The sequence below is a fragment of the Oryx dammah genome, unplaced genomic scaffold (assembly GCF_014754425.2).
Source record: "Oryx dammah isolate SB20612 unplaced genomic scaffold, SCBI_Odam_1.1 HiC_scaffold_28, whole genome shotgun sequence".
Lineage (NCBI taxonomy): Eukaryota > Metazoa > Chordata > Mammalia > Artiodactyla > Bovidae > Oryx > Oryx dammah.
In genome coordinates this window covers 25,203,256-25,225,823 of record NW_024070212.1, presented here as the reverse complement: position 1 = coordinate 25,225,823, position 22,568 = coordinate 25,203,256, and the positions used below count along the sequence as shown (strand labels likewise).

At 47.1% G+C, this 22,568-nt stretch overlaps 1 protein-coding gene across 1 annotated transcript; it reads left to right on the top strand.

Moving 5' to 3' along the window:
* The first annotated feature begins 6,371 nt into the window (after positions 1–6,371).
* Positions 6,372–21,724, top strand: CD2 (CD2 molecule). The gene is made up of 5 exons (XM_040230949.1): positions 6,372–6,662; positions 6,802–7,104; positions 12,522–12,755; positions 16,803–16,925; positions 20,701–21,724. Exons 1-5 carry the CDS (start codon positions 6,602–6,604, stop codon positions 20,994–20,996), a joined length of 1,017 nt encoding a protein of 338 aa, XP_040086883.1. The 5' UTR covers positions 6,372–6,601; the 3' UTR covers positions 20,997–21,724.
* Positions 21,725–22,568: the final 844 nt, after the last annotated feature.

Below are 22,568 nucleotides of genomic sequence, written 5' to 3'. Positions count from 1 at the left end.
CTCTCCCCAAACAGACTGCGGTCTCACCCCCCCACCGCCCCCGCTCCCTCCACCTCACTCCCTCAGGCCTTTACCCAAGCTACTTCCTCAGTGAGACATTTGTGGTCACACTCTCTAAGAGTGCAAACCCTCCACCCTGCCCACACTCCCCCTTCATTCCTTATTTTTCTCCCTCATTTTCACCATCTAAATGCTTATTTATATGTTACTTATTTCTGTTGTATATTGTCTGTGTCTCCAGTAGAATGTAAGTTCATTGAGGGGTGGGTGGGTGAGGAGTATATCCCAGGACCCAGGAGAGTGCCTGGCACAGGGAAAGTAGGCAGTCAATACATATTCATTGAATAAATTCAAAGCTATGGGACAAAGTGTTGGTTTCACTATTGTCCCTAGAAACAAACTGAATGTGTGCCTGTCACAACAAATATTGGTTACACAAGTTAAGTGGAAAGCATGAAGAATGGATGGCCTTACAAAGTAGGAGGAATTTCACCCTCGCCCAGTCTCCACATCCAGCATCACTGCCCTCTTCTCAGCCAAACAGGAATGCCTCTTCCCCTTGCACTGAAGTCTATCTGTATCTGTGCTTCCCTCCTCCTGGGCCTTCAGCCTGGGATGTCCTTCACTCACCCCTTGATGAACTTGCACCCTGTTAGCCTTTTAACAGTCAGCTCAGGCATCACCTCTCCCAACTGGAACCGCTTTGCCCTCCCATGAACTCCACCTGAGCCTGCCTGTAGCACTTCGCATGGGTACCGGGGCCCGTGGATGCCTGTCTCACCTCCTTCATCCATCTGAGATCCTTGGGAGGACTGGGGCACCATGTGCCCTGCTCACTTCTTTTCTAGTTTCACCATCCTCGCCCATGGGCAACCTCAGACATATCGGGAGTTTGGGACCATGGAAGAGGGATTGGGATAGGAGAAGATGTCAGGAGAACTCCATCCTCAGATTCTGATACCTACTATAGTAGTGGCAGAAAGAACACAGTTCTTGGATCAGAGAATCTGTGTCACCTCCTGGCTAAGTCTTCACCGAGGAAGCTTCAAATTCTTTAAGCTTTGGTTTATTCATCTATGAAAATGCTTACAGTGCAAGGATATTGTGTGGATGAAAGAATATAATTTTTTAGAGGGGAAAAGTGTAAACAAAAACATTATACAAATACTGTTCATATGCAAAGGTTGTGTTCTAATTAGCAGTGAAATTAGCAAGGGTGCAGTTCAGGTTGTGACCAGAGGGTGGCAGCAGCAGGCAGCTTTGCCCCAGGATCCTTTGGAAAGAAAGCAGCCCCAGGAGCTGCTGGATCCTGGTGCTGTGATCGGTGACAGTTTTCTTTCCTGCTCAGCCTCCCCGACTCTGAAGAGATTGCCTTGTCTAGCAGGATCTGGCTGTGCCTGAACTAAGCCCAGAAACCTCCTTTCGATGATTTCCCCATACGTTTTTTTAATTGGTGGTATAATCACCTTACAACGTTGTGTTCATTTCTGCTGTACAATAAAGTGAAACCAGCTGTATGTGTATCTGTATCCCCTTCCTGTTGAGCCTCCCTCCCACCGCCCCATCCCACCCATCTAGGTCACCACGGAGCACCAAGCTGAGCTCCCTGTGCTATAGAGCGGCTTCCCGCCGATTTTACACACGGTAGTTTGGGTGGGGAAGATCCCCTGGAGGAGGAAACGTCAACCCACTCCAGTATTCTTGCCTGGAGAATCCCATGGACAGAGGAGCCTGGGGGACTGCAGTCCGTAGCGTCCCAAAGCGTCGGACACGACTGAAGCGACGGAGCACACAGTATATATCCCGTCAATCCCAGTTCATCCCACTCCCCAACCCTTCATCCACACATCTGTTCTCTATGTCTGCATCTCTAAAATGGCACAGACCCCCATAAGTTTCTGGTGGCCGCTCTCACCATCACATGTAAGATTTTCATTGGTTACCTTATCTAGCCCTCATCACAACCTCTTGAGCAAAATTGAGCAACCAGAATGACTGCCCCTCCACCTCCTTGCCATTTCAGACTCATTGAAACTGAGGTTCAAAGAGGGACTGTGGGAAGCACACAGCTAGCAAGTAGGCAAAGTCAGAGCTGTCTTTAAACTGAGTCTCCCAGCTTGAATCCAAGCACATCACCCTTTCTTTCACCTTCCCTATTCAGCTCTTCATGCCACCAGCATTTCCTGTGTTTTGCTGTTTGTTGGAGAGGTGTATGGACTTCCGGCCACTGTGGGCCCTTCTCAGGGCTCAGCCAGCTGCGGTCTCCTTCTTCCTCTCCTCAAGTGCTGGCCCTTAGTCTGTTTTCCTCTACTGTTCAGCCAGCACCAGCTTTTTGTGACCTGGGCTCATGTCCCCAACCCCAGCAGCTGAGAAGGGCTCTGTTTCACCGCTTCTTAGCTCACAAGCTCACAGGCCCTGCTGGCGATCCAGCTAAGCAATCCTGAGAAATAAATACGGGGAAGAAGGCTACAAAAATAAAAAGCAGAGAAAAGCAATATGTGCCCTAAAAAAATCATAGTTTCCTAGGTCTTGTCAATCTTAAGTCCCCCGCTTTCTTGCTGGACAGTGTTCAGAAGCCCTGAGAGCCTCCAGCTTTCCTGACTTTTTTCTGAAGGCAAAGTGTCTCGATGTTGTCCCTTCCCTTATGCTCTTAAGTAGGCCCCTTATCCAGAGCGTAATGGCAGATGGGAAAGAAAGCTGATGTTTGTTGAGGGTCTCCTAGGGGCCAGGCACTGCCCTAGATGCCTGACACCCATCACTTCATCTGACTCACAGTCAGCTTGAGAATGTGGAAACTGAGGCTTACAAGCAGGACCTATCTGCCTAGATCTGTATAACTGGTACACGTAGGCCGGCTTGGTTTGGCTCAAAACTCGCTTCTCTGTAATCACATGATTATACGGCTAGTGACAAATGTGTATTCCATCTTCTCTCAGAGGAATTTACCCCTCTGGGGGACTTTCAGTCTCAATGACTCTCATTTCAGGCATCCAGACTTCACACAGGAGCTTTTTCCGTGGGCTGATTCTCTCCTGTCTGCCGTGTGGGTGGGAAACGCAGAAGGAAAAGGAAACTCAAGTTTTTGCCCCAGAGGAAATAACACTTGGCAACGGACTTGGGGCTCAGAGACAGAGGCCTCCCACCTTGGAACATACATGGGTGGCTGATTACGAGGCCGCCTTTGTGAGAACAGCCAGTCGCTGCCTGGCGGTGAGCATAGCATAGCTGTGCACTGGTGCTGATACAATGCTAATGTGAGGCCGAGTATCAACGGGACCAGGCTGCAAACACTCACACACGTGGCCTTTCTCATCAGCACTGAAGCCACAACATACTCAGCTTTTAGTATAAAATGCTACCTGCTTGCCTCCTGTTTCACATTCTCACCTGAGCTTGTGGGAAGGCATAACGAGGGCACAAGCAGAAGAGACGGGTGTTAAGTAGGAAAGCAAAGCTGGACTTAGTGACGCCTAAGTTGAGGGGGCACATGAAGGGTGAGAGGCAAAGATGACCCTGAAGTAGGACGCAGAGTGTCCCAGAGCCTGGGGATTAGGCTGCTGACTCGGACAAGGGGGACAGGAACACCCTAGAAATTCCGTGGGCTCAAGACCCTCAGCTGAAATGCAGAGAGCAGACCAGATCACTTCCTGAATTTCCTGCTGCTCTAAAATCTGACAATTCAGCACGTTCGGTTGGGTGTGAACTGCCAAAGTGTTAACAGAATGTGATTCTCTCTCTAGAGTTTTCCCTTGACACAGCACAGGGACGGCAGGAGCAGGGACGGCAGGAGCAGGGACTGAAGGTATTTTAGTAGCCAGGGATAGATCTGTGAAAACGTCTTCCACCCCTTGACCTGCTTCTTACTCTCTTCAACTATTTCCCCAGGAGTATTAGTTTAGATAAGAAGAGTCAGTGAAGATAAAGCAAGAGAGCTCCCAGAGGGCAGTGAGGATGGAGATGGAAAATTTGGAATGAGTCATCGGTGGATTTTCCCCAGAAGCTCACACACACAAGGGCAGGAACTGCACCCATCTTCAGTCCTGAGATTTTTCACCTAAGCAGAAGGTCTACTTATAATGAAAAAGAGATCACTTGAAAAGCAATATATATTCAATTTAGAAATGTCAGAATAGCAACAACAACCAAGAACAACAGAACAATAGGCATTATCCCACCACTCAGAGACCAACACCCTAGTGAATATTCTTCCAAAAGATACATAAACAACACACCACACTTTTTAAGAAAGAAAAATAGGATTATATTGTTTATTGTGAACTTTTTCTCCCCATATTCAGTTAGTTCATATCATGATTTAACAGATTTCCTCCTTTCAAATATTTAAATCATCTGCAATTTTGAGTTATAAACAATTCTATAAGGTATAAATTTTAGCCAAGTCTTGTACGTCTTTCATTATTTCCTTAAGATAAAATCATTCTTGTGGATTTGCTAGGTCAAAATACGAATATTTTTGATGCTTCTAATTCATGCTGAGAAATTGTCCACCAGAAACTCTACATCTGCTTGTGTTTCTACTGTCCATACTCAAGAATGTCTGTTTTTCCCATGATCAACACTGTATATTTTCATTTTTAAATAAAAGATGAAAATACCTCTATGTTAACATTTACATTTCTTTGCTTATTAATAAGTCTGCTCCATTTTCATAGGTTTATTCAATCGTGCTTCTTTTCTGGTGAATTGTCCTTTGATGACCTTGACCCAGTTTAATATCAAGGTTTCTATCTTTTCTTTCTACATTTACATGAAAAATTTAATTTCAAGGTTATATATCATGCAAATAATTTGCCCCTTTCAGTACTTTGTCTTTTACATTTCTCAGGGCTTTTCATGTACAAAGGTTTCAAACTTTACACAGATTTATCGATCCTTTTCTTTTCCAGGTTCTGTCCTTGAAGTCATGCTCCTTCAACATTCAGAACTAAGTGAGATGTCAGTGTTATGTGGCAGCCTGGATGGGAGGGGAGTCTGGGGGAGAATGGATACATGTGTATGTATGGCTGAGTCCCCTTGCTATTCACCTGATACTATCATGACATTGTTAATCGGCTATACCCCAACACAAAATTAAAAAAATTAAAGTTTGAAGGAAAAAAAAAGAATTAAATGAGATGTGAGAGGAGCAGGATTGATTAATATTTCAGAGAGAACAGACATCTGCTCTCCATTTGTCCCATGAGAGCTTAGGAAAATTATCAGAAAGGCCAAGGCAGGGAGCCACATGGCAATCACCATGTCATCTGGACCAGGACTTGGGAGGCTGTGGTTGGCAGCTGGCTAGTGGGTGAGCCACTTATAGGTAAGGGGGCTAGAGGCAAATTGTTTCTCAGGATCTGCATATGCTTTGGAACAGATGTGTCCTAAGCACCCTTTATTAAAAACACTTTTTATTACAGAATGAATATGTTCATTATCAAAATTTCTAATTTCACCGAAGTTGATAAAATAGTGAAAGTTTCCTTTTTGCCTCCTCCAAATCCAAGTCCTGAAAGGGATGTGCTGTGAAAAGTTTGGCATGAGTCTTTACACATTTCTTCCTATGTCTACACTATTATAGTATAATACAATACAATATAATATATATATAATATGCTCTTAGGGCTACTTCATTCTATTTTAACTCAACCAATATTTCATCATATGAATATACCACAATTTTAGTTGTTTGAAAATTTTTATTACCAAAAAAGCTATAACAAATATCCTTGGACAGAATTTTTACACATTTATTCAAGCATTTTTGAAGGATAGATTTCTCAAATTGAAATTACTAGGTTAAAAAAATATATATATGTATATTTTAAAGTTTAGTGGACACTGCCAAATCCCATCCATGGGAAGTATACTTTATACTCCCTCAAGTATTATATGAGGGTGCCTGCTTCTCCCAACATTCCTGTCAATAATGTAAATCACTATCTTTTCTAATTTTACCAATTTGAATGTGAAGATGGTGTTTTATGACTTATATATATATAATAGCTATTATATATATATCTGTAGCATTAGATGTCTTCTCATACATTTACTGACATTTTTTCTATAATGTATTTCTTTTATAAATTGCTTGTTTGTATTCTTTGTTGATTTTAAAAACCAAATTTCATTTGTCTTATTGATTGATAGGAATAATTTATCTATTTCAATAGTAATACTTTTTCATATATACTGCAGTAGAGGGCATAGAAGGCGGGCCGTAAGGTTGAATCTGGCTCTTTGTTAACTAAAGGGTGATTCTGAGTGGCTCACATAGTCTGTTAGTTCCTCTTCTCTTTGACGAGCATAATAATACCCACTCAAGGCTGCTGTGAGGATTAAAACGTGATAAGAAGACACACTCACAAATATACCTGCTTTGGCAAAGAAGTACATCAGCCAGGTTGGTTTTCTGAATTGTATACGCTTGTGTGTGTGTGTGTGTGTGTGTTTGTGTGTGTACGTCTGTTTTCTATGTTACCTAAAGAAGCAAAAAAGAGAGGCACGTGGTTAAGCTCACAGTGGGTGGATTCCACTGATGTTAACTTGAGTTCCTTTTGCAAGAAGAACACAGAATCACAGAAGGAAACGATCCCCAAAGATGAACCTCGCATGTGAACTCTTAGCCAGCTTCCTTCTGATTTTCACTGTTCCCACCAAAGGTAAGTTGGTGTGAGGGTCTTCACTCTCACTGTTAGAAGCTTCGTTGGAGACCCTGAACTGAGCTTAAAAGTCAGAAAGGGCACAGCCCTGCTTTTCCTTGGTAGTGAGTCACCTCAGCACCTGTCTTGCTTTTTGTAGGTGAAGACCCTGAAAGCACTGTCATCTGGGGTGCCCTGGATCATGACCTCAACCTGGACATTCCTGGTTTTATGAGAAGTGACATAGTGGCAGATATAAAATGGTACAAAAGCAGAAACAAGATTACACGAATAAAGAAAGATATGCCACTTTACGAGCCAACGGACAAATACGATATGTTTACAAATGGAACTCTGAAAATTAAAACTCTGATGAGAAACGATAGTGATCTCTATAAGGTAGAGGTATATGATTCAAATGGAGTAAACCTACTGGAAAAAAAATTTGATTTGAAGATTCAAGGTAAGTCTTTGACCCCTAAATTCCTCCATCTCAAAATGGGTGCTATTTAGCAAGCCAAAGAGTAGCATTTAGGCAAGGTCCCCCAGCCCAGACGTTGGCCTTGGGGAGCCCTAAGGGAAACCGAATGCATTCCTCCTGCCTCGATGCAAGCTCCAGTCTTGTGGGAGAGATAGACGCCACAGCTAATAGACCCTCATGTCTACACACTTCACCTCTCCAGAGGTGGTTGGGATGCTGATTTGAGTGAAGGATCTAGATTGACATGGTATTATTTAGGAGGAGGGGAATCAGTGGGCAGAAGGGGGAAAAGGTGACCATTTCAGGTGGATGATGAAGGATAAGCTATGAGGCTAGGAAGGGGAGGCTGATTGAAGGGCAGTGGGTCTTCTGTCCAGAGAGACAATTTCAAGCCCAGATGTCCTGAAGGAGTGGTGGTAAGGCAGGAAAGGGCTGGAAATAATGTGTTAAATGATGAATGGTTTCTAATCTGCTCAACATCAGCATGATCAAAGGTAGAAGGTGTTTTTTGCTGGTAACTGTAGAAAATACACAAGGTGTGGCTCTGTGTGTCTATGCGTGTACCAGGAGAGCAGTAGTAGCTATGGGAGATGAAAGATGGGAGACTAGGCAGGGAGCTGCTGCTTTAATCCGGAGGAAGCAGGAAGGGGCTGGTTGGTGAGTCTTAATTCAGGCTTCATGTTGGAATCAGCTGAGGTACAGTAAAATTTACCAGTACTAAGTCCCATCCCAGACCAATTAAATCAGAGTTACTTGGCTCAGCGCCTGGGCATTGTAGGTGCTAAACTCCCCAGGTGATTTTAAAGCACAGCTGAAACTGATAACCAGTGGCCTAGACCAAGTGAAGTCTCTCAGTCGTGTCCAATTCTTTGCGACCCCGTGGACTGTAGCCTACCAGGCTTCTCTGTCCATGAGATTCTCCAGGCAAGAATACTGGAGTGGGTTACCATTTCCTTCTCCAGGGGATCTTCCCGACCCAGGGATCGAACCCAGGTCTCCCGCATCGGAGGCCTAGACCAAAGAGTGCCTATAAAATGCCTGAAGCATGCTTACACTGAGGGTCATGTGTGGAAAAAGGATGAACAAAGTGGCTTGAGTTCGAGAGAGAGGGATGAGAAAGTACAACTGAAATGACATTGAAGTTGCAAGTCCAGGGGTCACTTGGCAGGGCATGGATAACAGTAGGAGAAGCTGAACTTTGCTTGGAGAAGAAGATAGGAGCCTGAGCCTGAACACAAGCCAGAGATTCAGTGAGCAAGTAAGCATTTCTGTGCTTGACACAGGAAATGCAGCCAAAGGAAGGGCCCCTCCTCCTACGTAAAGTCACCCTCCAGCCCTGTTCTTGAGCACACGGATCTGGTAGCAGCCCCCACCCACAACAGTCACAGACATTGGCAGCCCCCCTGCAGATGACAACTTTCCACACCTAGTCTGGCCCCAGAATACAGACTACAGCTCAGAAATGGGGTGAGATAGATGCAGCCAGAACGGGCCTCTGTTGTGGGCTCTGGGAACCACAGATGTCATAACTTTGGCCAAGTATCCTGTTTCAAACTTGAGCTTCCCATCCATGTATCATTTAGTATTGCCTGGGTGATAATGGCTCCTGGTGATGTGTTATGCGCTTTGCTACATGCTCTTACTTAAGGATCCCAACAATCCTGAGAGGTAGTTATTCCCTCATCAACTATAAGGAAACAGGTAGTGGTCTGACGGGAGCAAAGTCAGGATCCAAACCCAAGGCTGGTTTCAGCAAGGATGGTGACATTCTGCCCTCACCCTGCCCCGACCCACCCCTACCCCATCGGCTTTATTGAGACATAATGCACACGCCATAAAATTCACCCATATAAAGTACAAGGTTCTATGGCTTGTAGTGTATTTACAACCAGACCGACAATCAATTTTAGAATGTTTTCACAACCTCAAAAATAAATTCTCACTCTTTTGCCAAAAGACAGAGATCTTTCCATGACACAACTGCCATCTTGGTGTGTGTGTGTGTGTGTGTGTGTGTGTGTGTGTGTGTGTGTGTGTGAATGTTACACAGCATGTCCATTTGTGATCCAGTCACTATTTCTTGCCACATGGCCTTGGGCAAATTCTCTATCTGCTCTGATTCTGATTTTCATAATTATAACCCTATGGGGTATTTGTGGGACAAGGCTTAAGGGAAACAGCTAACCATAGGTGCCTCAGGCCCCTGGGACGCAGTACCTGTCTCCTCAGTGCTAGAGCTCTCTCTGTCTCTTTGTTCCTTCAAGCTTCTCTGTTTCCAGTCTTGGTACCCACAACTCCTTAATGAGGGGGCTGCTGCCATTAGCTGAGGAAGTCCCCTTAGAAGCAGACTTTAGTGGAGAAGGAGTTCGTCCTAGCAACCTGGAATCAGAGAGCGCTCATCTGTGAGATGTACCCTCACTCGATACAATCACGCTTCTTGTACGCAGCTGTCTTACAGAAAGCGTGTATACAAAGATATGCTTTCAAGTGGCTGCACATCGCTGGGTGGTTCATGTCAGCGAAATACTGGAAAAGATCTTAAAGTGCCCAGCAGTTAGAAACTTACTGATTAAATCAAGAATGCGTGCGTGCCCATTCACTCAGTCCTTTCTGACTCTGTGATCCCATGGGCTGCTAGGCTCCTCTGTCCATGGGATTTTCCCAGCAAGAATACTGGAGCGGGTTGCCATTTCCTTCTCCATGGGATCTTGTCAACCCGGAGATGGAGCTTGCGTCTCCTGCATTGGCAGGCAGATTCTTTACCACTCAGCCACCAGGGAAGCCGTAAAAATCAACAATATATCATTTAAAAAGATGGTGGAGATGTATATTTATTAGTGTTCATAAAGTAAAGAATTTCATAATACATCAGTAAAGGGAAAAAGGCAGACTGAAAATTCATATGATCCAATTTTATTTTTTAGAACATTATTTATATATGATATGCATGCATAGAAAACATTTGTTAGATGCATTTGTCACTCGAGTGTATGTTCCTCGATTCTTGTCTCGTCACAAGATTTGGAGTGACGGACATTAAAGCCCCCTCGGCGTGTCGCAGCTCTCAGGTCTTGGATAGACCGTGTTATAGCTCTCAGGTCTCCAATGGACCGTGTTATAGCTCTTAGACAAATCAGTGTTACAGCTCAGTGTTACAGCTCTATTTTATTTAGAAGATAGCAGGAAAATCCATCTTTCAGGTGTGAGGGCACGTTAATCTAAAGACACGAGGAGAGAAGAGCGTCCCAGAGTGCGTGAGAGAGAGAGAGCTGGCTCTGGCTCCTCTATTTATATGTTTATCTCTCCCTGGGCCTGTCCTATGTAAATTGGGCCAGCCAGGAGTATTGTTTGTTTTACCTGAGGTCCTCACTCCCGGTCCTGGGACCTTCTTTTGTTTCATTTTCTTGGGCTTTTCCCTTCCTTGTCTGTACCCACCACCATTTTGGACTCCTTTTCCCTGTTCTACCTACCTAACACATTGAAACATTAATAATTATTGACACCGCGTGATAGAATTGCAAGTGATTTTTAATCTTCTTGAAACTTTTTTGATATTTTATCAATTTTTACAGTGATGTGATTTACTTGTATGTTTTTTTTTACTCGTATTTTTAATTGGAGGATAATTGCTTTATAATATTGTGTTGTTTTCAACTGTACAACAACATGTAGATTTATAAATAGAAAAAAAAGGAGTATTTCCATTTTGAAAACACAAACTCCTCAACTCAATCCCTAGAGTATGCACTGACCCTGACTTGGTGTATGAGGATGTTTTTCCATCCTCTTCATTAGGGGTCACGCTGAATCTCTGGATGGGAAAACACTTAATCTCCGCGTACCTATATTCTGGGACAGAAATGAAATTTGGTGAGAAAGTTCATGGGGAAGATATGATTGTCTGGGAGTCAGGGAGGGAGGAAATCATTCAGAAAAAAAAAGGTATCCATCTGCATGATGAATGGAAGGATGCTGAGAGAAAAAGGTGGCAAATCTGAGGAAAGAAAGGAAAGCGGGGTGAGAAAAAGGGCAGAATTTGGTCACAGCTCACAAGAGGTGGAGTATGATTTAAACCTGGTCCAAATGACACCAAGGCCAGGGCTTTTTCTTTCATGACACAGCCTTCGAATATTATCGTGTCAGGAAAGGAAAGGCAGGGCGTGTGTGATTGCAACAGCTACCACCAAGACTGTGTGTGCTCAGTTGCTCGGTTGTGTCCAACTCTTTGCAACCCCATGGACTGAAGCCCACCAGCCTCCTCTGTCCATGGAATTTTCCAGGCAAGAATACTGGAGTGGGGTGCCACTTCCGATTCCAAGGGGTCTTCCCGACCCAGGGATGGAACCCCTGCCTCTTGTGCCTCCTGCATTGGCAGGAGGGTTCTTTACCACTGTGCCACCTGGGAGGCCCCGCCACCAGTATTGCCAGAGCCTACCCATGCCAGGGCTTTGTCGCCTGCCATTCTTGCTGTGGAGTGGGGAACATCTTGCTTATCCTTACCTATGGGTGTGGGGAGTGGCCCAGCAGCTCTGGGAGGATGAAGGGGCTCTGTCTGTCCAGAGCTTGAAGAGCACCGCTGCTCCCAGGATCTGCCGGGGGGAGGAGGAGGGAGTTTCCATTTGTGACCAAGGCCCCAGGCTATACATGTACCGGTTACTCCAGGGCCAGGTTCCCATTTGCTCTTAGAGCATTTCTCCCAACCCTCCATCCCCCACAGACTCCTGTGCCGTGTGGGGATCACGGCATGGTAAATCTCTTAACTGTATGACTGAACTTGAATTTGGGAGGGTGAGCTCCTCTCCTGATTTGCCATTTATTAGTGGGTGGTACCCACTAATTAGATGGTACCTTTGGACCATCCATTTAACCCTCCCAGACCCTTGGGTACTTCATCTGTAAACAGGAAGAAAAACATCAGCTTCTCTGTTTGTTAGGATGAAATGATATCATATACGTGAAAGCATTTTAAGGTATAAAGAAAGAAAGTGAAGTCGCTCAGTCATGTCCGACTCTTTGCGACCCCATGGACTGTAGCCCACCCTGCTCCTCCATCCGTGGAATTTTCAAGGCAAGAGTACTGGAGTGGGTTGCCACTTCCGTCTCTAGAAGAGCTTCCCAACCCAGGGATCAAACCCAGGTCTCCCACATTGCAGGTAGACACTTTACCATCTGAGAATATGATGTATATTTTACTGATATATCTATAAATATCAGAAATAAATTTATTCTGAATGTGCTGTATAAATAACATAAAATAGAAATGATATTTTTAAAATTGGTAGGGATCTTTGAAATTGTTTCCTGGTCCCCAACTAACTCCATTTTCCCGTTCTAAATAGGTATATCTTTTACAATAAGTAAGTTGCCTGACTTGAGTTGGATCTTTCTTTTCTTTTCAGAGATGCTCTCAGGACCTGAAATTAACTGGATCTGTACCAACAGAACTGTGAGCTGCAAGGTAGAAAATGGAAGTGATCCTAAATTACAACTGTTTTTAAATTCGAGCAGTGTCAGACAAGGTAATCAGAGGCTCATCACCTACGTGTGGAACAGCAAGTGGAATAAAACATTCATGTGCGTGGCGAGTAACCATGTCGATAGGAAAGTCAGCACAGAGATCGTCGTGTGTCCAGGTGCGTGGTGGGCACTGCTCAGGCACCACAAGTTCATGTCACAATCCAGTCTTTAAGGCCGAACAGGCAAGGACTGCTCCAGGGCATGGGTGCTTGGCCTGGGAGGCCACTTTGGCTCAGGATGAGAACTGAAAACATCCCTCTTTCTCCTGGAGATCTCCAAGGGAAGGCTTAGAGGAGAGAGGGCGTAGTGTTCCATGTTTACCCATCTTGGGATTCTTCTCACAGAGCATGGTCTAACCTTAGGAAATTAAAAAGGTGCTCTTCTAGGAGAAAGAATTGCTGAGTTGAAGAGATAAAAGGAGCTGAAATGGTTATCTCATATAGACGGTCCCTTGCCAGAGAGGCAAAATGACTTGCCCACAGGCTTTCAATTAGTCAGGGACCATGACTGTGACCCCAGGACAATGATGGAGAAGGGAGCAAGAAAGATTCCTTTCTGGAGGGACGATGGTCAGCACCTCCTATCAGAGGCAGGAGCAGAAGGACTCTTTCTAGAAACCCAGGAAGTGAAGGACTTGGAGAAAGGAGAAGCTTGAGGCCAGGGAGGGCTATGAACCCAGGTGAACAAAGCTCTCACTGCCTCAGAGCAGACAGCTCAGCACAGAAAGTTCTGAAATTTCAAGAGTTTAAGTTCTTTCCTGGTCCCCAACTTGACATGACCCCAAAAGTAAATTTTTGAAAGATGGCCTGCTCTGTCCTGGAAGACTGGGGTCTGGACTTCTAGTTTTGGTCTCTCTAAATATATCGGGATGGCCTGGACAGAGTTCCTTCTCTTTCTGGGCTTCAGCCTCCTGGGCCACAAAGATAAGCCCCATGATCCCCAAGAGTCTACTCATCTGATACTCCACGATTATCTTTCCAGTGCTGCCTGGTCAATCCTCTGAAAGGAAGCCGAGCACAAAACAAAACAGTGATCTGGCCATATTTCCTTAGATTCTATAGCAATTTTGGCTGGTCAGTGACCCTAGGAAGCAACCCTGAGCTGGTGTGAAGTCAGAAGTAAGACTTTAATATATACTTTGAATTAGTTATCAGTTGTGTAACAAATGACCTCATATTTAGTGGCTTAAAACAGCAAACAGCGTTGAAGATAATAATCTCATGGTTTCTGTGAGACGTTGAGTCTGGGGCTGGCCTAGCTGCTGGTTCTGGCTGAGTCATTCATCAGGCCATCATCAAGGTACCGGCAGGGGCTGCAGTCATGTCAGCCAGGCACGAGCACTGCTGAGGGAGGAGCCGCTTCCAAGTTTACTCGTGGTGGGCCTTCGGCTGCCTCCCTCTATGGCAGCCCCTTCCCTCGGAGCAGCTTGAGAAACAGCAACAGTAAGGGCCCAGCACGAAAGCCAGGGCCTTTGGTCTTTGCGTACTAGGTCTCAGGTCCCATCGCTGCTGCTGTACTCTACTCATTCAGGAGGCACTCAGTAAGCCTGGCCCACATTCAATCAGAAGGGGTCACACACAGGTAGAAATCTCAGGAGGCAGGGCTCAGTGGGGACCATTCTAGAGTCCACAAGTCACACGCTCAGGCCAGCGTCATGTCACCTCCTGTGAAATCTCTGACTCCCAGCCATCCCTCCATGCCCCCCATCACTAAGGCACAGTGTTTGAGGTAGCCCTTCCTCGACTTCACAAGCTCTTATCCCCTTTCAGGATGCTCTTAATTAAAGTTGTCAGATTTAGCAAATTAAAAAAAAAAAACAGTGTAAATTTTTTTTTTTTGGGTCACCCTGCATGGCATGCAGGGTCTTAGTTCCCCAACCAGGAATCGACCCCACACCTCCTGCATTGGAAGCACAGAGTCTTAACCACTGGATCGGCAGGGAAGTCCCTAAAAGGACAGCATAAGTGTGCTCCAAGTGTTGCATGGGACACCGTTATAGTAAAAAATTATTCATTGTTTATTTCTAATTTAACTAGTCATCTCCTGTAACCAGATCCCAGCAGTATAAAACTGTGTGTGCATTAGGGATGGAGGAAGAGAGGAAGGGCTTTGGGGGGAGCTGGGGTTCGAAGACTGGAACCTCCCTGTGGTGCAGAGTTGGGGGAGTCAGGTGGGGGAAGGGGCACTAGAGAGATGGGAGGAATATCTAGGGCAAGCCTGGGGAGGACAAGGTTGCTCTTGAAGACCCTAAAGCGGATCTGGATGCATCATCCTAAAAGGCCAAGGCAGAGAGGAGCAATGACATGATTAACCACTTGGCTCAAAACAGATAAGTATGTACTTAAAATCAAAATAGTAGGAGGAGGGAGCGGGTTTAGATACGCAAAAGGACTCTACCACATGAATTCGTGGGCATATTATCTCTGAGAGGGAATGCAGAAAAGAGTGTGGCTGGATTTAGTGACTGTGAGGACATAGCTTTGAATGACAGCTGAGACATGCTGGAAACTTTCCCACAGAAAGCACCCAGAGGCTGTGCTGGACAAATCTGCGAACAGACTGTGTAAGGCACACCTACATTCCCAAGTGTGCCCAGATAAGGGCACGCTTGTCCCGTCTGAGGACTCTGAGGAGACAGGCTGGTGGCTGCATGGTTTAGCCCTGTGTTCCTCAACTGGTCCTAGGCTTGCCCCCAGTGCCCCCAGGTCAGACCCTGGGAAGGCCTTGGCTGAGCCCAAGGTGGATTCTGATAGCCCTGGCCCTTCCTCCAAGCAGGCAGAACCTAAAGGGCCCTTCTGCCTTTCCCAGTCCAGTCTCACAGCAGGTTAGGATTAGGCCTGCTTTTCTAATGGAAGCCCCTTCATCCACAGAGCCTAGAAACTCTGTGTAACAGGCAGGCAAAGAATGGTTCAGAGAGATAGACACTTAGGAAGAAAAGCAAGGATTAACAAACCACTGCAGTCTGAACACCTGTTTAGTTTGGTTTCTGAGCCTCTGGCTTGCTCCTGGGGCCCATCCTGGGCTTCATGTGTAACAGTATCTTCCCAAGAATGTTTGGCTGGAGAAGGGTTTCCTTGTGATGCTGGGCCGAGCTCTGTTCATTCTCAGGATGGTCGAGTGCCCTGACCCCTGGCCCCAGCTGCTGACTCTGTGATTGCTATCGACTCACAAAGCGGGAGATGGCCCAGCATCCCTCTCAGGAAACAGCTCCCAGAAGTGCCAGAGCACAGAACTGTAGTCAGGGCAAGCCTCCATCTTTGTGTGTAGTTTCACACTTTATAAAGCACTTTCACATCCATTATCTGATTGACTTCCAACAGCCACCTATAATGTAAATTCATTATCTCCATTTTTTCAAAGACAGCAACAGGCTCAGAGAGGTGAAGTAACTGGCCAAAGGTCACACAGCTCCTACCTAGAAAAGCCTGCACTCAAATCCATTCCTCTTAACACAGTCATCGTTATCCTCATTGCATTACAGCAGCTGAAGGTCTGTGAGTTGAAGATCAAGTTCACTGCTGCGGCTAACTCACTGTGTGTCTGAGTTTCTCTCACAGGCCAGGGAAAACCTGGGAGAGGGTGCTGGCTTTGAGGTTAGAGAGCTGGGCTGGACACATGAAACATGGATCCTGTCTTTGGAAAATACCTGGTCATGAGAATGAGGAAAAAGCAATCATGATGTAGGAGGGCAACCAGAGATGAAGCTGGATAAACAGTGCAGAAACATGAAGATGAGGGGCTGCTTAAAGGAACCACTCGGGAATGGATGCTGTGTGACCTCAGGCAACTCATTCTCCCTATCTGGGCCTTGTATGTGAAACTAGAGATTACACTAGGTTTTCTCTAACCTCGTTCTCAGATCTAAAACTTCTGTGACATCCTCCTTGAGAGGGGACAGAGCCTTGGCTCACGAAGAATCAGGCATTTCTGGTCCAGAAGAACAGCTCTCGAAGGAGCCTTGTGAGAGGGCTTATCTTGGACCCTGCACTCCTTGACCCTGTTCACCAGCCTCCATGAGCTTAGCCTCCGTAAGGCTGAGAAGTCCCATCAAACTCTTTCATCCTTAAGATGGGAGGTAGGAGTCCTCGAGTCCTTGGCCAGAGCAATGAAATGGCCCCTCTTCCCAGGACCTCCCATCCATGCCGCATCTGTTCCTCTTGCAGATGAAGGTCTGGATTTGTACCTCATCATCGGCATTTGTTTAGGAGGCATCGTCTTCCTCATCTTCGTGGCACTACTCATTTGCTACATCAGCAGGAGGAAAAAGCAGAACCGCAGGAGAGATGGTAAGCTCCCCCTTCTTCTGCCCCACCGCAGGCCCGGGTGAAATCCCCGTGGAAACAGCTCATGGGGCTGGCACCGAGTCTGGAAAGAAAAAACTGGAAATGGGTAGTTTCAGAACGTCAGAGCCTTCACCGGCGGTTACAGTTTGTTCCATTTTGTGGTTAGCTTGAGTTTTGAAAAACAGATTCTCAGTGGTGACAATGGGGGAGATTTGAGAAGCTCAGTCCAGGTTGGCCTCACTGGAATCCACCACCCGAAGCTGACTCGGTGCAAAGCTGTGTGGACATGCTTTGAATGAGCCATGAGTATCTATGTGGACAGAAAGATTAGCTTCAAAACACCATTTCTATGAACCAACATCTTGTCTTCTCCTGAGGGGGGTGGCCAAGGTGGGTTCAGGACCAGTCTCCTAGGAACACAGGTAAAATTTCAGGACACTGGGGACTCACAGGAGCACACTTGTTCTAAAACTGGGTGTTTCTAGTCCCTCTCCAATTCACTGTTCCAAGAGGAGGTGGTGGGGTTGTGAGTGTTTCTTCCTTGAATCAGTCCTGACAACCCACTAAGAATGAAAACGTTATGCTAGTGAGGAGCTGGCTCAAGGAGCATCCAGGCCACCCAAAGCAGTGTGTTCAGAAAATGATGTTTCTGTGAACGCTGGGATGAGGGTGTTAGGGAGCGATGCCACAGGCGGGTGTAGCAGGGGGTGTCCAGTCATCAGCAGGACGTGAGGCCAGGTGGACGGGTCCTCAGGTTCTGCACAAGCTCACATTCACGGCAGGACTGGGTCCCCCCATGTGGGGTCTCTCCCTGGAGTGGGCCTGGCACTCCCAGGCCAGCTGCCTCTGCAACTGCCCAAAGATCTGGTCTGCATCTCCCCAGGCCGTGGTGGCCTTGGGCCACCTTTGGATTTATCTTCCTCACTTTAGACTTCTTTCCTCAGGCCTCCCCCTGGCCACTGCTCCAGCAGGACCCCAAGCTTCCACCTCCCTCTCTCCTGCACCCTCCACCCCAGTGGACCAGAGCTGTTTGTTAGTCCCATAAGCACACATGGTTTCCTCACTTCTTGGCCCTGCTCGGGCAGTTTTCCATCCCCATTCCCCCTGCAAAGACTCCTTCCCCACTGCTTAAGAGTCAAAGATCACATGCTTGGACCTCACATGCCACCCGGTGGCAAAACAACTGCTCTTTCATGAGGCTGAAATGACCAACATGATGATCAATTCATGTTGACAAAGCAGTTGGCTGTGCCAGACCCTAATCTGTAATATGATGCTTTTACAAAATGTATTTATTTGTAATTGGGGGATAATTGCTTTACAGTGTTGTGTTGGCTTCTGCCATATATCAACATGAATCAGCCATAGGTTTACCCATGTCCCATCCCTCTTGAACCTCCCTCCCTATTTTGATGTGTTATATTCATTATCTCATCCAACTTTCTGCATGATCATATGAGACAGATTATATTCATTCAGGTGAAGTTCAAGTTCCGTGAGGTTAAATACTTTGTCCCAAAGACTGTGGCCAGTAGGCTGAGTTAGGACAAGGGTAAGGTAAACAAGGATCCCCAAGTTGAGGAGACCTCCACTCCCAGGGCTGACCCTGCCTTTGCACAGCCCCAGGGGTTAGGGCCTCCTTTGGTTTTGCGCCCTGGGTGGCTGTTTGCTTCATCTAGTTCTGGCCTAGTGCTGAGTAACCAGTAGATGCAGTGAGAGAGGAGCACAATGGGGCTGGAGGGATGCCATGCAGCCGTGCAGCAGTGTGGGCCGTGGCTGGAGCTGCGGGCATGGGTGTGCTGGGGCCCACAATCCTGCTCTGACGGTGGGCTGCACAGAGCTCTGATGACTGCCTTGTCTGTCCAAGCCAACCTGAGGTGTCAGCCCCTTGGCCACACCCCTCTCTTCCTCCCAGAACTCGTGGGGCTCTTTGTCTGCATCTCTCTAGCAGCCCTGGGCCCTCACCAGAGACTGACATAGTGATTTGCAGTCCTGGTTTGTGCCGCTTGTTGACTTTAGGCCAAGAAGAGTGTTTGTGTCTGAGCCATCACAGGCATTTAGCAATGATACCTAATACCTAGAAGATGGGGAATAAGTGTTCTAAAAACAAATGAACAAAACAGTGGGTGACCAGACTAGCAGTAAGCAAATGGCCAGCTCCAGCTTGCAGTCCTAGGATGGAAAAAGGCTTTCCCACAGCCCCATCGCTGGGACCTGGGGTTGGGGCTCAAAGTCCTCTGCATGGCCTCATGGCACCACCTCTGCCTCCTGGAGGTACCAAAGATGGCACAGAAGATATATTTTTCCCTTTCTGTGCATTTCACTTTTTGTGCTCATAGCACAGCAGCAGCTCCTCACCAAAACCCCAGCATTTGGTTTTGAGTCTTCGCGTTCAGAGTCACCCAAGGCCTGGATTTCCAGCAGTCAGAGGAGGCTGCTCGGGCTTTCCTGATGGCTCAGCTGGTAAAGAATCTGCCTGCAATGCGGGAGACCTGGGTTTGATCCCTGGGTTAGGAAGATTCCCTGGAGGAGGGAACGGCTACCCACTCCAGTATTCTGGACAGAAGAATTTCATGGACTGTGTAGTCCATGGTGTCACAAAGAGTCAGACACAACTGAGTAACTTTCACCTCACTTGTCACCTGAAGTCGCAGGGTGGTGCTCAGAGAGGGCACGTTTCCTAACATACACCCCTGTACTGAGGTGAGCGGTCTTCCACCCCGGGGAGGGATCCTCTTTCTAGCTTTCTAGAGAACACTGTGAGCATGGCTTTGGGCACAGGGAAGGAAATACTTAACTTGTAGCCCAAAGGGGGCCACAGGGGCCACTCGGGCCTTCCACGCCTATGGCACCTGAGCATCCTCAGATTTCCTGTGTAATTTTAAAACAGCAAAAGGAAAATTACAGTTCTCTGAGTTGTAGGCCTGTCTTCACGGATTGCTAGCACAGAAAGCAGAAAATCCCAGAGAGGTGAGTGACCAGAGGACAAATTTTTCTTCCAAGTCCAAGAGCATAGGGCTGGCTTATGAATTTCTGAGAAACTAATTTGTCTCTAAGGACTAAACAGCCCCTTGCATACATCCCAACCCCTCTCCAAAATGTGGGTGAATTACAGAAGTGGGTGAAAGGTAGATCTCGGAGACCCGTCTGAAGGCAGGTGGTTATAACACCCTTTCTGACTGTGTGGGTTAGTCACTCAGTCATGTCCGACTCTTTGTGTCCCCATGGACTGCAGCCTGCCAGGCTCCTCTGTCTGTGGGATTCTCTAAGCAGGAATGCTGGAGTGGGTTGCCATAATCTTCTCCAGGGAATCTTCCTGACCCAGGGATTAAGCCGAGTCTCCCACACTAGAGGCAGATTTTTTACCGTCTGAGCCACCAGGGAAGCCACTCTCTGACTACTACAGATCCTATTATAAGCGCTCTGACCCTGAGTGGCACTACGGTGTGATACCTGGGATGACTCTGAGGCAGGGCTGGGGTCTGAGTGCCCTCTCTGTCCCCCAGAGATCCAGGCATCAGGTTCTCCAGCGATTCCTTGCCTCTGACTCCCTGAGTTCTCTGAAGCCCTAGGCTGTCTCTCTATCTGGCTGGCGGGCCTTTCTGCAACCCCGCTCAAGACCTGGAATCTCTGGAGAGGAGAGGTGGCTTCTGCCTTCTCATCATATCCCCCCCAGAGCAGCTAGCATGCTGTGGCCTACACAGGAGGTGCATTCAATATTGGTATGTTGATTTTCGCCAAGAGAACTCTTTAGAGAACTCTCCTTTGATCCTTGCAGATGAGGAGCTGGAGATAAAAGCACAGAGAGCAACCCTTGAGGAAAGAGGCCGGAAGCCTCCCCAGATTCCAGGCTCAGCTCCTGCAAATCCAGGCACGTCCCAAGCTCCTCCAGTACCTGGCCATCGTTCTCAGCCCCCCGCTCATCGTCCCCGGCCTCATGGCCCCCGTGTCCAGCCCCAGCAGAAGAGGCTTCCTCCGACGCCAGGCACACACGTTCACCAGCAAAAAGGCCCTCCCCTCCCCAAGCCTCGCGTTCAAACGAAACCTCCCTGTGACGCCGGAGAAAACTCCTAACTCTGCTGCAGCTGTCCTCTTCCTCTCATCAAAAGAGATGAAAACCAGTCCTTTCCCATAAAAGGCACTGTGGAATTTCTGCACTCCGGTGTGCACGCCCACACCTCCATCCTCCAGCAAGGGTGCTCTCCAACAGACCACGATCACCTCCCCAGCCTGTGAGCCACAATCTCCTGAGCCATGGTCTGTGCCTTCTAACGCAGCCACGTGGGGTCTGACGCAGCCACCTGACGTCTGGAGTCTCTGGCCCCCTTCCCCGATCACCACTTCACCAGGAAGGGAAAAAACAATAAAAGTGCGCACATGAGGACTGGGTGATAGAGCGCACACAGATTCCCTCTCAGAGCACGTGCCCATGTCAGATGTCAAGCAGTCACTGTGGCCGTGTCTTGTACAAGCAGCTTCCTGCTTGAGACACTCTTGGTTTTCTCATGTGCCTGGTGGACACTTGCTCACTGTATTGGGAGTAGCAGTGAAATAAAAGCCCTGACTTGACCCCAGGTGTCATCTAGTGCTGAATGGGAAAGAGGCTATTTGGTGCGGTGTAACAGCACGACCAAATTTGGCCATCCCAATTCAACCAGTTCCCCTTAATCCCCCACCAGAACAACTGACATCCACTCCCCACGTTCCAGGTGCAAAGCTGGACCCACGGCCTATTGGTAGATTTGTATAAGGAATTGAAATCTCTATGCACAAACTTCAATAAGAAGCACCAGAAAACATAACCTCATTTGCAGTTTTACTTCCTTGGTTCTTCAGACACGTTCATGGTGAAGCATCCTTGAAAAGAGGGGGATCCGTAAAGACTGGAGGTTCCACGAGCCTGTCAAACAACATGCAAGAGGGGCAGGCTGAGACACAACTCGGTTGAAGCAAACCCCAGGTCTCAAGTGACCATGATTAAAAGGTCAGGCCCCACCCTCAGCTGGCAGTCATGCTAGTTGTACTTTGAGGGAAGTGGGGGAGAAAAAAAAAAGAAAAAACCAGTTTACAGTTAAGGTTCTAAAGCAATAGATGGTGAGAAGGCACCTGGTTGCAATGTTGGCTCCGTGCTGTTTGCGGTCCCGTCCGCCCGCCTTCTCCCGGCCTCTTAGACTTGTTAAACCCTGTCGAGCTCTGGCAGGAAGCTCTGAGGTCTAAACCGCAAAGTCTCTGTACATTCAGGACTTCCTGTGAAAGCTCACAGAGGGTTGAGCTGTTCTTTTCTCTGAACCAGGGCTTCTATTGTTTTAACACCCAGAGTTAATTATTAAGAATAATGATGAATGAAAGCCCATCGCCTCCTGAAATTCTAACATGGAGTCTAGTCAAGTGATAGTCATCATGAGATCTACTAGGAAGAGAAAGGAAGAGAAAGAGAAAGAGAAAGGCCCCCTTTCTCCTTCCTCATTGCAGTCCTGTGCCATTCCATCAGCCATCCTGCCAGAATAACTCCTAACCCATTTCCTTCCTGAAGCCCTCCCTGGCCTTTCCAGCCCTGTGCTCTGCCTTTTCCCCACAGTCTTGTGGCATACATATGGTACAGTGCCTATAACTATTAAATCCCTACATCACTTACTCATTCAACAA